At 41.0% G+C, this 14,616-nt stretch overlaps 1 protein-coding gene across 1 annotated transcript; it reads left to right on the top strand.

The window, feature by feature from the left end:
• The first annotated feature begins 2,443 nt into the window (after positions 1-2,443).
• On the top strand, positions 2,444-14,074 carry ephx4 (epoxide hydrolase 4). Its single transcript, XM_004068255.4, has 7 exons — positions 2,444-3,060; positions 4,982-5,067; positions 7,707-7,864; positions 9,779-9,907; positions 10,188-10,291; positions 11,311-11,459; positions 13,215-14,074. The coding sequence occupies exons 1-7, from the start codon at positions 2,818-2,820 to the stop codon at positions 13,453-13,455; spliced, it is 1,110 nt and encodes a 369-aa protein (XP_004068303.1). The 5' UTR covers positions 2,444-2,817; the 3' UTR covers positions 13,456-14,074.
• Positions 14,075-14,616: the final 542 nt, after the last annotated feature.

Raw genomic sequence — 14,616 nt, 5'->3', positions numbered from 1 at the left:
CTGGAGTCAGCTTGATGGAAGTCCACATCCTTACACTTGAAAGCGAGCTCAGGACAATCTGTCAAATGTTTCAAAGGTAGAAGTCTGGGATTTTAGCTTCTTGGAATCAGGGGGTACTTCCTGTTGGGAATGTGAGGGTCATTTAGTCCAGTTCTCATAAACAGTCAATGGTTTGGTGTCAAATTTGTTTTGGGGGATGGGCTCATCTAAACTAAAAAATCGTTTAAACTCCTCTCCGATCATCTTTTGATCTATTTTAAAAGTGTTCCCAGAGGTCTTTCAATTTTATTATGGTGTTTTTAACCCAAATAAAAAAAACCTGTGTCATTTTCTAGGATGTAGTTTCTCCAGAGCGGCAATGGTTCATTAGAAATTCACCTCTGAGTTGGTGGGTGCTATTGGCGTGGAGTAAGCCTTCCGCCTTTCCCCATCATCCCTTTGTTTAAACTCTTTCACCCTAGCTTACTGCCCAAACCAATAACTAGCAGTGCAAAAAATGGCGAGCAATATTGGAGCTTTGCAGCCGTACAGTTTAGATCCAGATTCCAGCTCTGACGAGGAACACAAAGACGTACATGAATCTATTTGTCTGCAAGTGGATTATCAGAATGGAGCAGAGCGTGGAGCTCTTTTTATACATAACAAAACTCAACCAGTATTTTTTTTTATTCACGATTTGAATGAAGAAATAATCAGAAATGCAATTTTAGACTTAATTTTCTTTGAAAATGTCCTCCATCATTAGAAAAGGCCACAAGAACATGTTGGTAACGCCAAAAACACCGTTTTCATCGGAGTGGATTTTTAAACTTAAAGTTCCAGTACCTTTTTTTTAGAATTCATTTAAATTCTCTAAAGTATTTGTATTCGTGTTGCCATCACATTTGGGGATGACGTCACCGAGGCTGTTGTCATGTCCATTTTTATTTACCTTGAGCAGGTAACCTGGGGGGTATTCCAGAAAGCAGGTTATGCTAGCTCCCACGATAAGTTTGAGGCTAAGGAAGTTGATAACCTCAGCTTTTGGTTCCAGAAATGGAGGCATGTTTCAGGGTAGGTCAAGTTACCATGGCAACTCATGCTCTGAACATAACCTGGTCTGGAGCAGGTTTAGTTGAAGCTTAGTTTGTTTACAGAGAGGGGAAGCAGCATGGCGTGTCCATTTAAAGATGACTTAGTGGATGAAAAAGCTCAGATAATACTTTTTCCACCATGAGAGGGTGATAAGACCACATATGGATGTTGGAAAGATAAACTGTTTTACTTTGATCTAACTTAATTATTTGCTTCAGTTAAGATAAATCATTTTTTTTGTTAGGTCACCTTAAAAATAACACGTAGTTTTCAGACAATTATTTTCCTTTCGTTCAAATTAATTCAATTAAGTAGGTGTAACTTTGGTGCTGCCGTTAGATCGACACCGCAAGGGATTCTGGGATATCATTCCCTTTGCCTGTCTGGACGGATTTGGGTTTAAGTGTGGGTTTTTTACAAAATGTGTTTGGTTGTATAGCTGTTTTACTGTGTTTCACCGTGTTTTGCCGAGCTATTTTGTCCTACTATGCTTACGTCTCTGCACCATGAGTGAGAGTAAAGGAGAGTATGATGAGTTTATATAGCACCCCTACCATCCAGGCATGTTATGGCAGTGACGGAAAATTCTTTAATGAATTTTTGCACTCCGTGCATTTTTTTCCGTTCTTTTTATCGTTATAAAAATGAGCATATCTGCCGGCTCAAACTTAGACATATGAAAGTTCAAGAAATATAAGTAATTAAGATGGAAAAAAGATTAATGGAGTAATGTGACATTTAGTTAGATAAATACGTAAATTTGAGTTGTATAAACAATTATTGAGTTTGAATTAATTTAACTAAATTATTTAAATTATTTTCAGCCATGTTACTTTTTTGATGGACTTGTAATTTTTTTCCGCTGTCATTAAAATCTCAGACTCCGTCTCACTTAAGTACAGCTCTTTCTTTTTTTTTCACCACGCCTTCCCATGGTGATTCCAGAAATCGGCGATCTATTGAGAATGTCTTTATGTACCGTGCGTTAACCCAGGGTTACCAAGTCGAGTGTAATTACGCCAACTCATATCCGGTCTTTTGGAACCGACATACCCAGAGTAAGCAAGTTCAGGCGGATTTCAGCCAGAGTTCAGGCTTAAAGTCAGGCTAGTTTAAACATGCTTCCTGGAATGCCCCCCAGTCACACTGTCATTCGCTTTATTAAAAAAACAACAACAAATAAACCGTTTAAAATCTTAATAAACTCGTTCATCGGTAATGGATTCTTTTACATTTTTGTCCCGTCACAGACCTTCATATTTATTTGTTTGTGTAAATCTACCCGTGGGCTTCTTCGCTGCATTTCTGTTTTCTGTGGTTTCACACCTGTGACCGCATCACTCGGATGGATCCCTCCGCTCTTCTCATTCCGCCGTAAACCGTCTGAGTTCGGTGCCTCCGCGTCCATCGGCAGCAGGCTGAGTGTTGGGATGCGCGGCGTGTTTTCATGCGGCGTCGTTGCCATGACGTCAACGTGCAGCCGCGCCGCCCTGCGGAGGTTTTCCGGGCTCCTCTCTCTGCGCTGGAGCTCGGCCTCCCGACAAATAGCCACGGCTGTCACACGCAAGCGTGAAAAACCTGACGTGATGCTCGTGCCTTGCCACCGTCCCATTCATTGTGGGACCCTCCCTTCAGACAGTCGTGCGTTTGCGCCGCGTTTAGAACGGGCTTTAATCAGACTCACTGACAGGACACAATAGGTAACGTGGCCTGGATTGATTCTTCTGCGGCAGCAATGTAAAGATGGCGAGAGTGCTCCACAACTTGTTTTTCTTTCTGATCAGACTTGCGCTGAAAATCCGAGTTTGGGGGTACTGGTCACTGATTTACGGGTTTTGTGCTCTGTGCGCCGTCGTAGCCCTGCTGAAACTTTGGTGGAGCATCGTCTTAAGGCCCACGGCAACCTTCCAGTGGGTGATCCGAGAAAGTCCTCCGGCGTGCCTGAATGACACGTCTCTGGGAACCCACTGTTATGTTCGGATCAAGGTAAGACGCACGCACTTGAATCAACGCATTGCGCAGCCGTGACCAGACTCCTCAGCACCTTTTGCGCCGCGTCGTGACGAGCCAGGCGCGCCTTAAGTCCGGAGCTGAAAACTGCCACAGGAGCGTCCCAGTCTGCCTGGCTCAGTCTGTGTGGGCGCGGGTGGAGCTGACGCACTTTCTGCCGGGGACACCGCTGAGCTCAGGTGGTGCTGAAGGAGGCAGCATCCATCAGGGGTGGATAAAGTGTTCATTTTAAAGTAGTTTGACTAAAATAATTTGAATTTATTGACCCAGATTGAAGAAAAAATGGATAGTTGGATAAGAATTGTTTTTCATGAGCGCACACCGATCAAATAATCCACAAAACGCCATACCATCTTGAATTTTTCATCAGTGACGCACGGAGCTGGTCCAGACCGTGGACTCCGACGCGCTGGAACATCTTGTATTTGCAGCTTAAACTTTGTCATTTTTTGTGTGTCATTGTCACTGTCAGCCTTCTCTCTGCCCATGTCCATGAAGGATTTTTTTCATTTGATGATCAGGGACTTTGACATAAAATGCTTGAAAAGTTTAAAATGTTTGGAGCAGTTTATTTCACTTGGGGACCAGAATATTGATATTTAACTATTGACAAATGAACAGTTTATTGTCATGTTTATTGAAGGAGCATATAAATATGGAACACCTTTACAGTGAAAAAATGCACTATGGGTAAGAAGTGAATATGTTATATGTTTCAGAAAAACAGAAACAGAAAATCAAAGTGTCAGCAGAAGCACGTGAAGCTGATGTAGCACATGCCTTATAATTCTTCATTGGAGGGCAATGTTTGTATGGGGTGTACCAATTAAGCGATGGGTTGATTTATAATTCCTACGATCCAACCAGATCGATATGTCTGAGGCAATTTGTTTATCGATTCAATCTGTACTGTTATACAATTGTTTCAAAATAAAATAAATTGATAATCGATATTGGAAAATACCGTTTGGATTGAGGTACGGTAGTTTTATTTGACTATAACGTAAAAACAACCAAGTGCATCACAGCGGACAACCCACACGATGCAGCAAAAACTAATCAGTCCATCCCTGTTCAATATGTGGAAACACTGTGAATTTAGCAAAGACATGTGATCATACAGTGAGGTAGAATGTTCTAATAATTTGGATTGTTTTGATGTAGAAAAACAAAAGTGGGCTGAACTTTATCAAACTAAAATGTCAATTGATTTGCCATTGTCTTTTGTTTACTTGTTTGTTTGTCCACATATTTAATTTAGACTTGATTATCTTGCAAGAAATACAAGGAATCTGTAAAACTTCACCTGCACTGTTCAGTACCCAGGTATTTCTCTCTGAGTCAAAAATGTCCTGGATCGATTTTAGGTCAGTGAATTGGATCGGTCAAAATGAACCAATATTAACAAAAAAATCCTTGAATCGACCAAAAATTATGATATGAATCAAATCGTTGTTAAAATGAATTGTTACACTCCTAATTTATATAGTTGAGACGGATGTTCTTAAGATTCTGGACTGGAACGCACTTACCGGATCAGACACAAAGCATGGCCTGTCTCCCTCCTCTCTGAGGACCACATGCTGCTAAAATGTCCAACCAGATCATTTATGACTAATTGTTATTGCTGACTGAATTGGATTCTTTCTTTTTAAAGCCAAACATTTTGATGATGTTAAGGTTTTTAGGTGATAGTGAATGTTAATAAATGTTAACAAATGCTGGTTCTGAAAAGTGTTTTAAATTTGCTCAAAGTCCTGGGTTACCTGTGCTATATTGCTATGGTTTTTATGTGCTTTAACCCTTGACTTCATTATGCTTTTATGCAGATGTGTGCTGAGTTTACCTGCAGTGAAAAATCTGCAACCTCAGTGTATTGTATCTTCTCTGCACCCAGGAGTCTGGCCTCAGGTTTCACTATGTTGCAGCAGGGGAGAGAGGAAAGCCACTCATGCTGTTTTTGCACGGTTTCCCCGAGTTCTGGTAGGTCTTTGTCTGTGGAGTTTTGTGGAATTCTGTGTTTTCTGCCTTCATTTGAACTCCAAAGCTCTTCCTCTCAGACGAGTCCTCCACTGTAGGGTGGCTGCAGCATCCTTTAACCCATAACCCAGCTCTGCAAACACAAATCCTCTCCAGCCTCATTCGGATACACGATCTGCAATCTGAGGAAAGCTTCCAACCAACGTCTCCTAATACTAGCTTGAAAGGAAAAAGGATGTCGAGCGTTGGGCTTGAATTTGGGCCAGAGGTTGTCAGAAGCTGTAAGCCCATCCATATCTCCAACATCCAAGCTGGGTATGGGACAGGGATTAATTGCTAGTGGATGGGAGCTGATTCTGCTTGACTGGCTATGTTCTTCTTGGGAATTATGAGCCATGCTGAGGTGGTCGTTCTGCAAAGGACCTCTTTTCATCTTCTTTTCATGTTCATTTGAAGAGATGAAAAAGAGGATGGTGTGTCAGTGGAGGATGGCAGAGTCCAGGGGTTTTACTCCACTTTATCCCTAATTTATATTCTAGATTCAAGGGATCAGCCTGCAGTCCCATCCTGACTCATCAGAATCTCAAGCAGGGCTCTCTTTCACTTGCCCCCACCCTCACCACCACCACTTGGGGAGTTTTTCATTCATGTACACTATACAGTACAACAGATATGATCTTTAATTAAGACGTCCTTTCAGCCCCCTCCAGAGGTTGATTAGAATCTTAAACAGCCCCTGTTATCCAGACTCCAGAGGTGACCCTTACTCCAATGGTGAGATGATGGAAGGTTCAGGAGGTCATAAGGAGCTGCATTTTGTCCTTGTTGATTAAGAGAACGCCAACGACAGAGAGAGGAGCTGTGGTTTTTTTGTGAGGAAGTTTGGAATTGCAGAGAAGTGATTTGGAGCTTTGCAGATCATGGATGAGTAGACAGTGATGAGATGGGCTGTAGGTAAGACAGAGGAGTTGAAGATGGAGGTGAGACATCAAAGGTGAGCCTTGAGCTCCTTCTTGTTTACTGTGGTGATGGACAGACTGACAGATGCGGTTAGATAGGAATATTTGTGGATCATGATGTTTGCAGATGAGATGATCTAAAGTGAAAGCAGGGAGCAGGCGGAGGAACATCAAGAGCAGGGGTGGGCAAATCCGGTCCTCAAGGGCTGGTGTCCTGCAGGTTTGAGATATTTCCCTCTTTCAACACACCTGATTTAAATTAAAAATCCTCATCCCCACATCACCAAGCTCTGCACAACTCAGCTGATGACACAGTCATGTTTTGTCATGGTTGTGTTAAAGCAAGGGAACGCCAAAAACCTGCAGGGACACTGGTCCTCGAAGACCGGAATTGCCCACCCCTGATCTAGAGAGATATATAGAGACAGGAAAAAGTCAAAAGTCAAAAATGTACCTTGAATTAGATGTTTTTTTAAGGTTAGCTGGTTCTGTGCATGTTTGTCAATAAGGACCTGGACGAAACTGTGATGCTGAGAGATGAACTGGAGAAGATGGTCAAAATTTTATATTTAGTATCCAGAGAAGAAATGTATGAAACAGCGGTGCAGGTGTATGATAGCAAATTGAGTGGATGGAGTGTTGACTGCAAATGAGAACTGGACTGAGTGACCCCTCCTCCCTCGCACTCCAAACAGGAAGTACCTGGTGGTTCCAAGAAGTCAAAATCCTATAGAGTTCAATTGAGAAATAAACAGCTGTTACTCTGTCATTGTTTGTCAGGATAACCATTCTTGCTGTGAAACAGGTTTTTAACATATGCTTGCTAATCCTAATTTATTTTCATGATATTTTTCTTTAGTGTGAGTTATTCAAGCCATAAACTGACCAATCAGATGCCTCAAAAAAAGGATGTGGTCTCACGTCAAATGGTCAAAACATTTGATTGACAGATTCTCCCGAGCCCACTTTCAGAAAAAAGAGGCGTGGACTTTCAACAAGCTCACTCCTGATTGGAGAGTGGTCACAATAAAAATGTTGACTCAGACCAATCACTGCTTACTAACGTCAACTGACTCCAACATGTCGGCGTCCATACTGCAAAAAATGGTGACTGACTTGACTTTATTTGGTTGAAACAGGAAGTAAGTCATTTTTTATGGGTGATGTCACTCTCACTCAGTCCAGTTCTCTCATACAGTCAATAGAATGGAGAAAGGTGTCAACTGGAATTTGATACAAAGGAGTACCAGCAGGAATAAAAGGTGGTGGTAAGACAAAGGATGCTGGGGTTTAGAGACAGTGGGCCCACCCAACAAAAGTAGCAGAGCTTAAGGTGCTGAGATACAAAAGATCAGGCTCATTTAGATTTTAGGAGAAACCAAATGAAGCCAGATCGAGAGGAATTTATAGAGGAGAGAAAGTGTAAAAATTAGTAAAAGAATAGATTATCCTATCAAAGGAATCTTAGAGGATTAAAACAAGCTGTTATCAAGAAAAAGTTCAAACATGTCCCAAAGTTTGTTTTTATGCTGTGAATAAAATAGATTTTTGACTACAGTTTTTTAAATAAACTACAGTGAATTGAAACTGTCTGACCAATCTGTAACCACACAGTCTGGAAATGTAACAGTTAAAAATGCTTTATATGTTTATTATAACATTTTGTCTTTTTTTCTTTTTTAGGTTCTCCTGGCGCTACCAGCTGCGTGAGTTTAAGAGTGAATTCCGGGTGGTGGCTATTGACATGCGCGGCTACGGCGAGTCTGACCTGCCGCTCTCCACTGACAGTTACTGCTTTGAATACCTGGTCACTGACGTGAAGGATATTGTGGAGTACCTGGGTAAGGCCATGCCTGTCACATCCCCAGGGTTTAACAGTTTTTAGAGGCGGATGGCCCTCAGTCAGAAGTGTGACTCATAGCTTTTGAAGGTGCAGGCACCACTGCATGCTGACACCAGCAGGAGGAAAGCCTAGCTCTGTCTGCATGCACAAGGAACTCATGAGGAACTCAGTTTTCTCATTTGTTTTCTAAAATACAACAGCTTTAGATCAGATTCTATTACGCCTTTCCACAGCATTATAGTTGTTTGCTGAGATCTGCTAACTAATAATATTCACACCCGTCTGCTGTCGGTCTCATGCGTTAAAGTGGCTGCTTTTGAGTTAAAACAGATTAGATTAATGCACAGTCATGTTTTAAATCTTCTGCATGGTGTTTGATTTTAGATTATTAGTACTATTACTAATAACTATTAGTGTTATTATACAATAAAAAGCCATTATATTAAAAACCAAAAGTATGTATTAAGTGCTGACAATTGTTTTTATTTTCTGCAAAATATGACAAGTAAGTAAGTACATTTATTGCCAATTTGATCATTTTATAACAATTCTTCTAAATTTCTTGTTTTTAAAGTAAAATTTTCGAAGTGTTCCTAGTGGTCTTTAATTTCTGATTATGCCTTTTTTTTAGTCAAAATCAAAAATTCAGTGTCATTTTTATAGTTTCTGCAGAGTGGCAGTAGTTCATAAGAAATTCTCCTCTGAGTTGTGGGCGGAGAGTTCAGATTACTGAGAGTTCAGAGCAGGAAGCTTGTGGCCCGCCCAATGTATTTTCTACATCACAAATAAGCTTTTTTTTTAATGGCATTTTTCGTCTGCTCCTGATTTACAACAATTTGAACAAAGAAGTACTAATTAATCTCAATTTTCTTAATCAGAATCAGAGATACTTTATTGATCCCACATGTGGGAAATTTGTTAGTCACCATAGCAACTGACAGCAGAGGGAAAAAAAGACTTAGAATTAAGTTAAAAAAAAGCAAGAACAAGAAAATGTAGCATAAATACAGACATCAAGGTATTATAATTTAAAAGCTATTTACAGAACAGTGCAAGTAAAAAGATGTGCAAAAGAAATGTGCAAAATAGAAAACAACTAAATAAAGAGATAATAAAAAAATAAAAATAAAAAAAAGATACGTCCTCCATCATCAGAAAAATGCTTGTAATCTTTGGGCCATTTATTTAGGCTAATATTACATCAAACTGGATTTATTGGAATAATCTAGATTCTAGGAGCCGTTCAATTGGATGTCATTGGTTTTAAATTACATTTTCAAATCAAATCCTTCCGCATGAAGAGTGAGAGTAAAGCAGTGGTCATGCAGGTAACAGTCCAGCCCACACAGCTCCATCCTGAGGCTGTTTGCGACCAACCCTCATGATGAAACATTTAAGGAACAGCTTTCAAGAGGTCCATAATTGATGCTGTGCGGCTTCCTGCATTGTTTTGGCTGTCACTGCCAATTACTTAACAGTCTGTCAGGAATGAAGCTCTTAGTGATTCTGCACAGATGATTCACTCAACGGCCAATTGGAATTGTTTAGAATGACGGCTGTATTCAAAATTCAACTCCGTGGACTCTGCGTGAACATAAGCAGCCATTTCTTCCTATAAATGTGTGTGTGACACGTGTTCGGTTCCGCCGAGATAAGATGCTGTTTTTGGAAAACTTTGGCGGTTCACAGGATAAGTAAAAAAGGGGAGGTAATGTGATCAGACTGATGATGTGACCTTGGGCTGTAGCTCACTGGGCTGAACAGCCTATCTGCCTATCTATTGGTCAATGTGTCTTCAATCATTACATCACTTTTAAACTGTTGTATTTTTTTGTAAACAGAATCAGCATCACATATCAAAAGGTGTCGATTCATAAGTCCTGTTTTTGTGCTTTTCTATTTCTCTCCAAAGGATACAACAGATGTTGTATTGTTGGCCACGACTGGGGGGGCACCATAGCGTGGCTGTTTGCCATTCACTACCCTGAGATGGTGACAAAGCTGATCGTCCTGAACTGTCCCCATCCGACGGTGTTCACAGGTGGGGTTTCATCATCACAAGAAAATGCTTTTCTTCCTGCTTTGGCTCAGACATTATTGCTCACCACAGCTAATTAGCAGATGTTGTTATATCAGATGCAAGTTTGCATCCAGCTGGATCCTCTTCTACTCTGCCTTAGGTAGTGAATCGGTTAATTACAGAAAGTTTGCACCAAGCTTGAACAGCTGGTTAAACTGTGATTGTGAACTGTGGGTGTGTCACAAAGAGAGGCAACATCCATAAGCCCAGTGTGAAAACGTCTCTCTCTTCTCTCCTCCAGATTATGCGCTGCGGCACCCAAGCCAGCTGCTGAAATGCAGCCACTTCTTCTTCTTCCAGCTGCCTCGCTTCCCAGAGCTCATGCTCTCCATCAATGATTTCAAGGTTGTCTGTTATGTGTGGGTTTGGGCTGCTTCAAGGTCAAAGCTGTGTATGCATGTGCCGGTGGACAACTGTGCATGCTGGTGCATGGTTTTTGTTGCTGTTGTTTTTTGCACTGTCTGTCTATTTTTAGTGTTGCTTCAGTTTAATCTGTAATGTAAATCGTCCCCAAATCATACCCCAGATCTGATCCATGTTTAGTTCTAGATGCAATTCTCACAGGCTGCAAATATGTGATTGGTGGGACTCTCAGATATAGACTGTGAAGATTAAAAGATAAAAATGGTAAAAAATACAAATTATCAACCACAAAAGCCATAAAATAAATAAAATACATTTAAAAAAATCTCCATAGATGCAGAAACTCTTAGATCCTTCGGTAAGTTATTCCAGAGATGAGCACCAGCTGAGTGCCTCTGTGATTGAAGGGCACCTCCAATTTTAGAAGGAACTCTGATTTTATTCTCTTGCGTATTCAATTACATTTTTTTTTTATTCTTAAAATGTTTAATATTTCACACATTTCTTTTGAAGGAATAAACATTATTTTCCTATCCGTCTCAGTTACATTAGATGAAACAAAATTTGGTCTCTGAGATTTGGTCTCTGAGATTCCGAAACAAAAATATTACAAAATAATACATACGTGAGAAAAGATTTAAACAGGGTGGCTGTACCTTGGTTTGTGCAGCAGTCTAAGATAATTGTCAATTCTCTGTGTTAAGCACCTTTACAGTTCCATCACAGTTCAGCAATTCTATAGCCGCAGAAAATGATGTGAAGTGTAATTTTCGACTAATTAACTTAAAGAAAAAAAAGCAGCTTTCAGAATTAGACGCTCAGCTTGTAATTCTGTTGAGCCAGCAGGGTGTCACATCTGCAGCTGAGGGTCATCGGAGCTCATTTCTCCACTGAAGGACCTTTTCTGACTTCTGTTACAGCGATGTCCTTCTGCAGTCTTCTCCTCATTGAATTGTTCTGGTTGCATAAACCGTCTCTGTGCTCTTGACCGTCTGCTTCAGGCTCTGAAGGCTTTGTTCACCAGCCGGAACACAGGAATCAGCAGGAAGGGCCGGTGGCTCACCGCGGAGGACCTGGAGGCCTACGTGTACGCCCTGTCTCAGCCAGGAGCGTTAACAGGAGCGCTCAACTACTACAGAAACGTCTTCAGGTGGGTTTGCACTTATGCAAAGGGAAGAAGAAGCTACATTTAAAGACAGTCTTTATGCAATTAGGAAGTCGTAGTATAAACTTGTATTTAAAAGAAAAAAAAGTATCCATAATAGAAATTGAAACACAGTGAAAATCAAAATATGAAATGAGCAACTGATAAGGTTAACATCCAGAAAGTTGATTAAAAAAAGATCCTATAGAAGTTGGAGGTCCCTCTGAGGTGTGCTTCTGATGGTGGATCTGGTGGTGCTCTGAAGTAATGCAGAGGATGCATTCTTAACTTCTAGTCTTTATTATTTGAATATATATATATTTGAATATATATATATTTTGAATTTAGCCGCATCGCCTCCTATCAGGACTTTACTCCACTGTCCAATATTTCCGTGGCGTTGTTCTGCTATAGTCAGACTGACACTCTGTTGTTGACACAGAAGCACAGTGTCAAAGAAGTCCCAGCACATGTATTTTTGAACATGTGAACTCCACATGCATGGTTGGTCACGCCATCTGCTCTTTTCCTGTGCTTACGTAAATAAAACAACTTGCAGCCGCTAAATGAATGCACATGCTCCAGAGGGCAGAAACGTACTGTAAATAGCATCTTTCTAGTTAGAAACATAAAGAAAGATCAAATGCAGACTGCTGACATACTGTAAATGATCTTACCATTCACTCCAGGACTCCACCTACTTTAGCATCACCTTGAAAGGCAAAAAAATTGAAGAATATTTTTATATAATTAGAAATAAATTCAGGCGTGAAGGGATCAATGGGGAGTTAAAGGACAGGGGAATAGGGAAGGACATTTGTGAGGACTGAAAACACAAAAAGAACAGAATAAATGAAAACGGAGTTTGGGTGACGACAGGTCAGAAGAGGCGAATGACTGAGTTTTGGTATAAGGAGGTGTGGTTGTCCCCCACGACTTTAACTACACTCCGATGAAAATTGTTTTTGGTGTTTTTAGCCTGTTCTTGTAGCATTTCTCTCATGATGGAGCACATATATGAAGAAAGTTGAGCTTAAAACTGCATTTCTGAGAATTTCTTTATTCAAATTGTTTTCCTCCTCCGAGCTGGCATCTGGATCAAAACTTCATGGCTGGATAGCTTCAATATTCCTCCTCGCTGCTTTTGTTGCAACTGTAAAGTTATGGGTGAGAGGGGCTGTAAGCTAGTGGGAGAGAGTGTTAACAGAGTGGTGACTGGAAGTAAGAGCGGGATTACTCTTTGCTAACAGTCCCGTCCTAAACTCAGAGGCAAATTTCTGATGAACTCCTGCCGCTCTGCAGAAACTATGTCCTACAAAACAACAAAGGTTTTTGATTTTGGGATCATGGGAAATGAGGAAAGACTTGCTCTGTGCCAACAGTCCCTCCCACAACTCAGAAGCAAATTTCTGATAAACTCCTGCAGAAACTGTCACAGCGTTTTTGATTTTGGCTAAAAATGTCATCCAGGTAATCGTAATTAAAAGACTACTGGTAATGCTTTAACAATAAACCAAAAGAAAATGAAGTGGGTCTTTAAAATAATTAAAAAAAACTGTCCCTCATGGTGGAGAGTGCAGATTCTAGAGTAGGAAAAAACGGGTGAAACTGTGGGTGGTGCCTCTACAAATTTGCTGAGATGCCACCTTTTTGACCTACAGACTACTTCAAAGCTTCATGACTCAATAATGATGTGTTTATTAGAAAAATATCTGAACAGTGTCAGCCATTTGTTTTCTTTGTGTGCGTCTCCGTTGTCAGCTCCCTCCCTCTGAGTCACAACCACGTCCGGTCTCCGGTGCTGCTCCTGTGGGGGGAGCGGGATGCTTTTCTGGAGCAGGAGATGGCGGAAGCTTGCCGCCTGTACATCAGGAACCATTTCCGTCTCAACATCATATCTGGGGCCAGCCACTGGCTGCAGCAGGACCAGCCCGATATCGTCAACACCCTCATATGGACGTTCTTAAAGGAAGGAGAGGGGCGCAAAGGCCACAGGAACTAATCCCACAGAGAAGCCTCCTCCAGCACCCCCCCCCCCCCCCCCCCCAGCACCCTATTCCACCTCCCAGAAGCCTTGAATATGCCTGTAAGACCAGGTGACAATGCAATCATTCTTTAAATTTCTCACATTTCAGACATTTTTTTAAGACATCTGAAGGAAAGGATCCAAGCACACCTCCCTGGAGAGGACACCGAAGAGAACATGTGACACAGTTGAGATGTTCTTTTGCACACGATATCGGCCTTAAAGTTTGTCGGTTACATTATAACAAATGTGTGGCGTTTTCACGTGACTGTGTGGTGGCTTTTTATCTTCGTCCCGGGTTGTCATCATCGTCGGCCGTGTTTGGTTTTCACGTGTACGCTCAGCTTCCAGTCGGGCACCGCTTTCAGGAGCCACGTCCCAGTCCGCTCATTGAGTCATGTTGTAAAAAGAGTTTTCTTTGAAGATATTTGCTCACATGTAGAGAATGTTATCATGATCTTCCTGTTTAGAAATGCCAGTGATGGTTGACTATGATACTATTTTGTATCTCTTCCTACACGCTGCATTTTGAAACTCACTGAGCCTGATCGTCACTGTTTGATTTTATAAATAAACTGTTCGTCTGTCAAACTCCTTTTTTATTTTTATTCCAGTCATTTTATAACAATAGTCATTTTTTAACGCTATAAACAGAAGGCCTCACCTGCTTGCGTGTTATTTTAAGATCACCCACCGACAGTCTAAGCTCTTCATAAGAACAGACGAGAAACCAAGAATAGCAGCAGATGTTTGATCCAGCAGAGCAGAGTGACACAGCAGCTTTTTGAATCTGTTTTGGACGAGTTTGGATATTTTTAAGTCTTCTTTGATTCTGTGGCAGATAGGGCTGCTAATATGGAAGCACACTGAAATGTGAAATTCAGCAAATGTTGCATAAAGTGCTGTCAGCCTGAGGCCATGACCCATAAAGACTGATCTGTGGGAGAGGCAGGATTTGGGCTCCATCAGAAGCTCTGTTTTTCCCTCAAATATAGCAAAACTTGTCAGTGCAACATGGTTAAAATGAATGTTAAGATTTATTGGTAATGGTCTATCTTAAATTATGTTTAAAATAAATAGATTTGCCCATTTTTTTCTGTCTAGAATGAGTTATTAAATGTTAAAAGAAAAAGAGAA

The sequence above is a fragment of the Oryzias latipes genome, chromosome 4 (genome assembly GCF_002234675.1).
Source record: "Oryzias latipes chromosome 4, ASM223467v1".
NCBI lineage: Eukaryota > Metazoa > Chordata > Actinopteri > Beloniformes > Adrianichthyidae > Oryzias > Oryzias latipes.
This window is presented reverse-complemented; position numbering and strand designations above follow the sequence as displayed.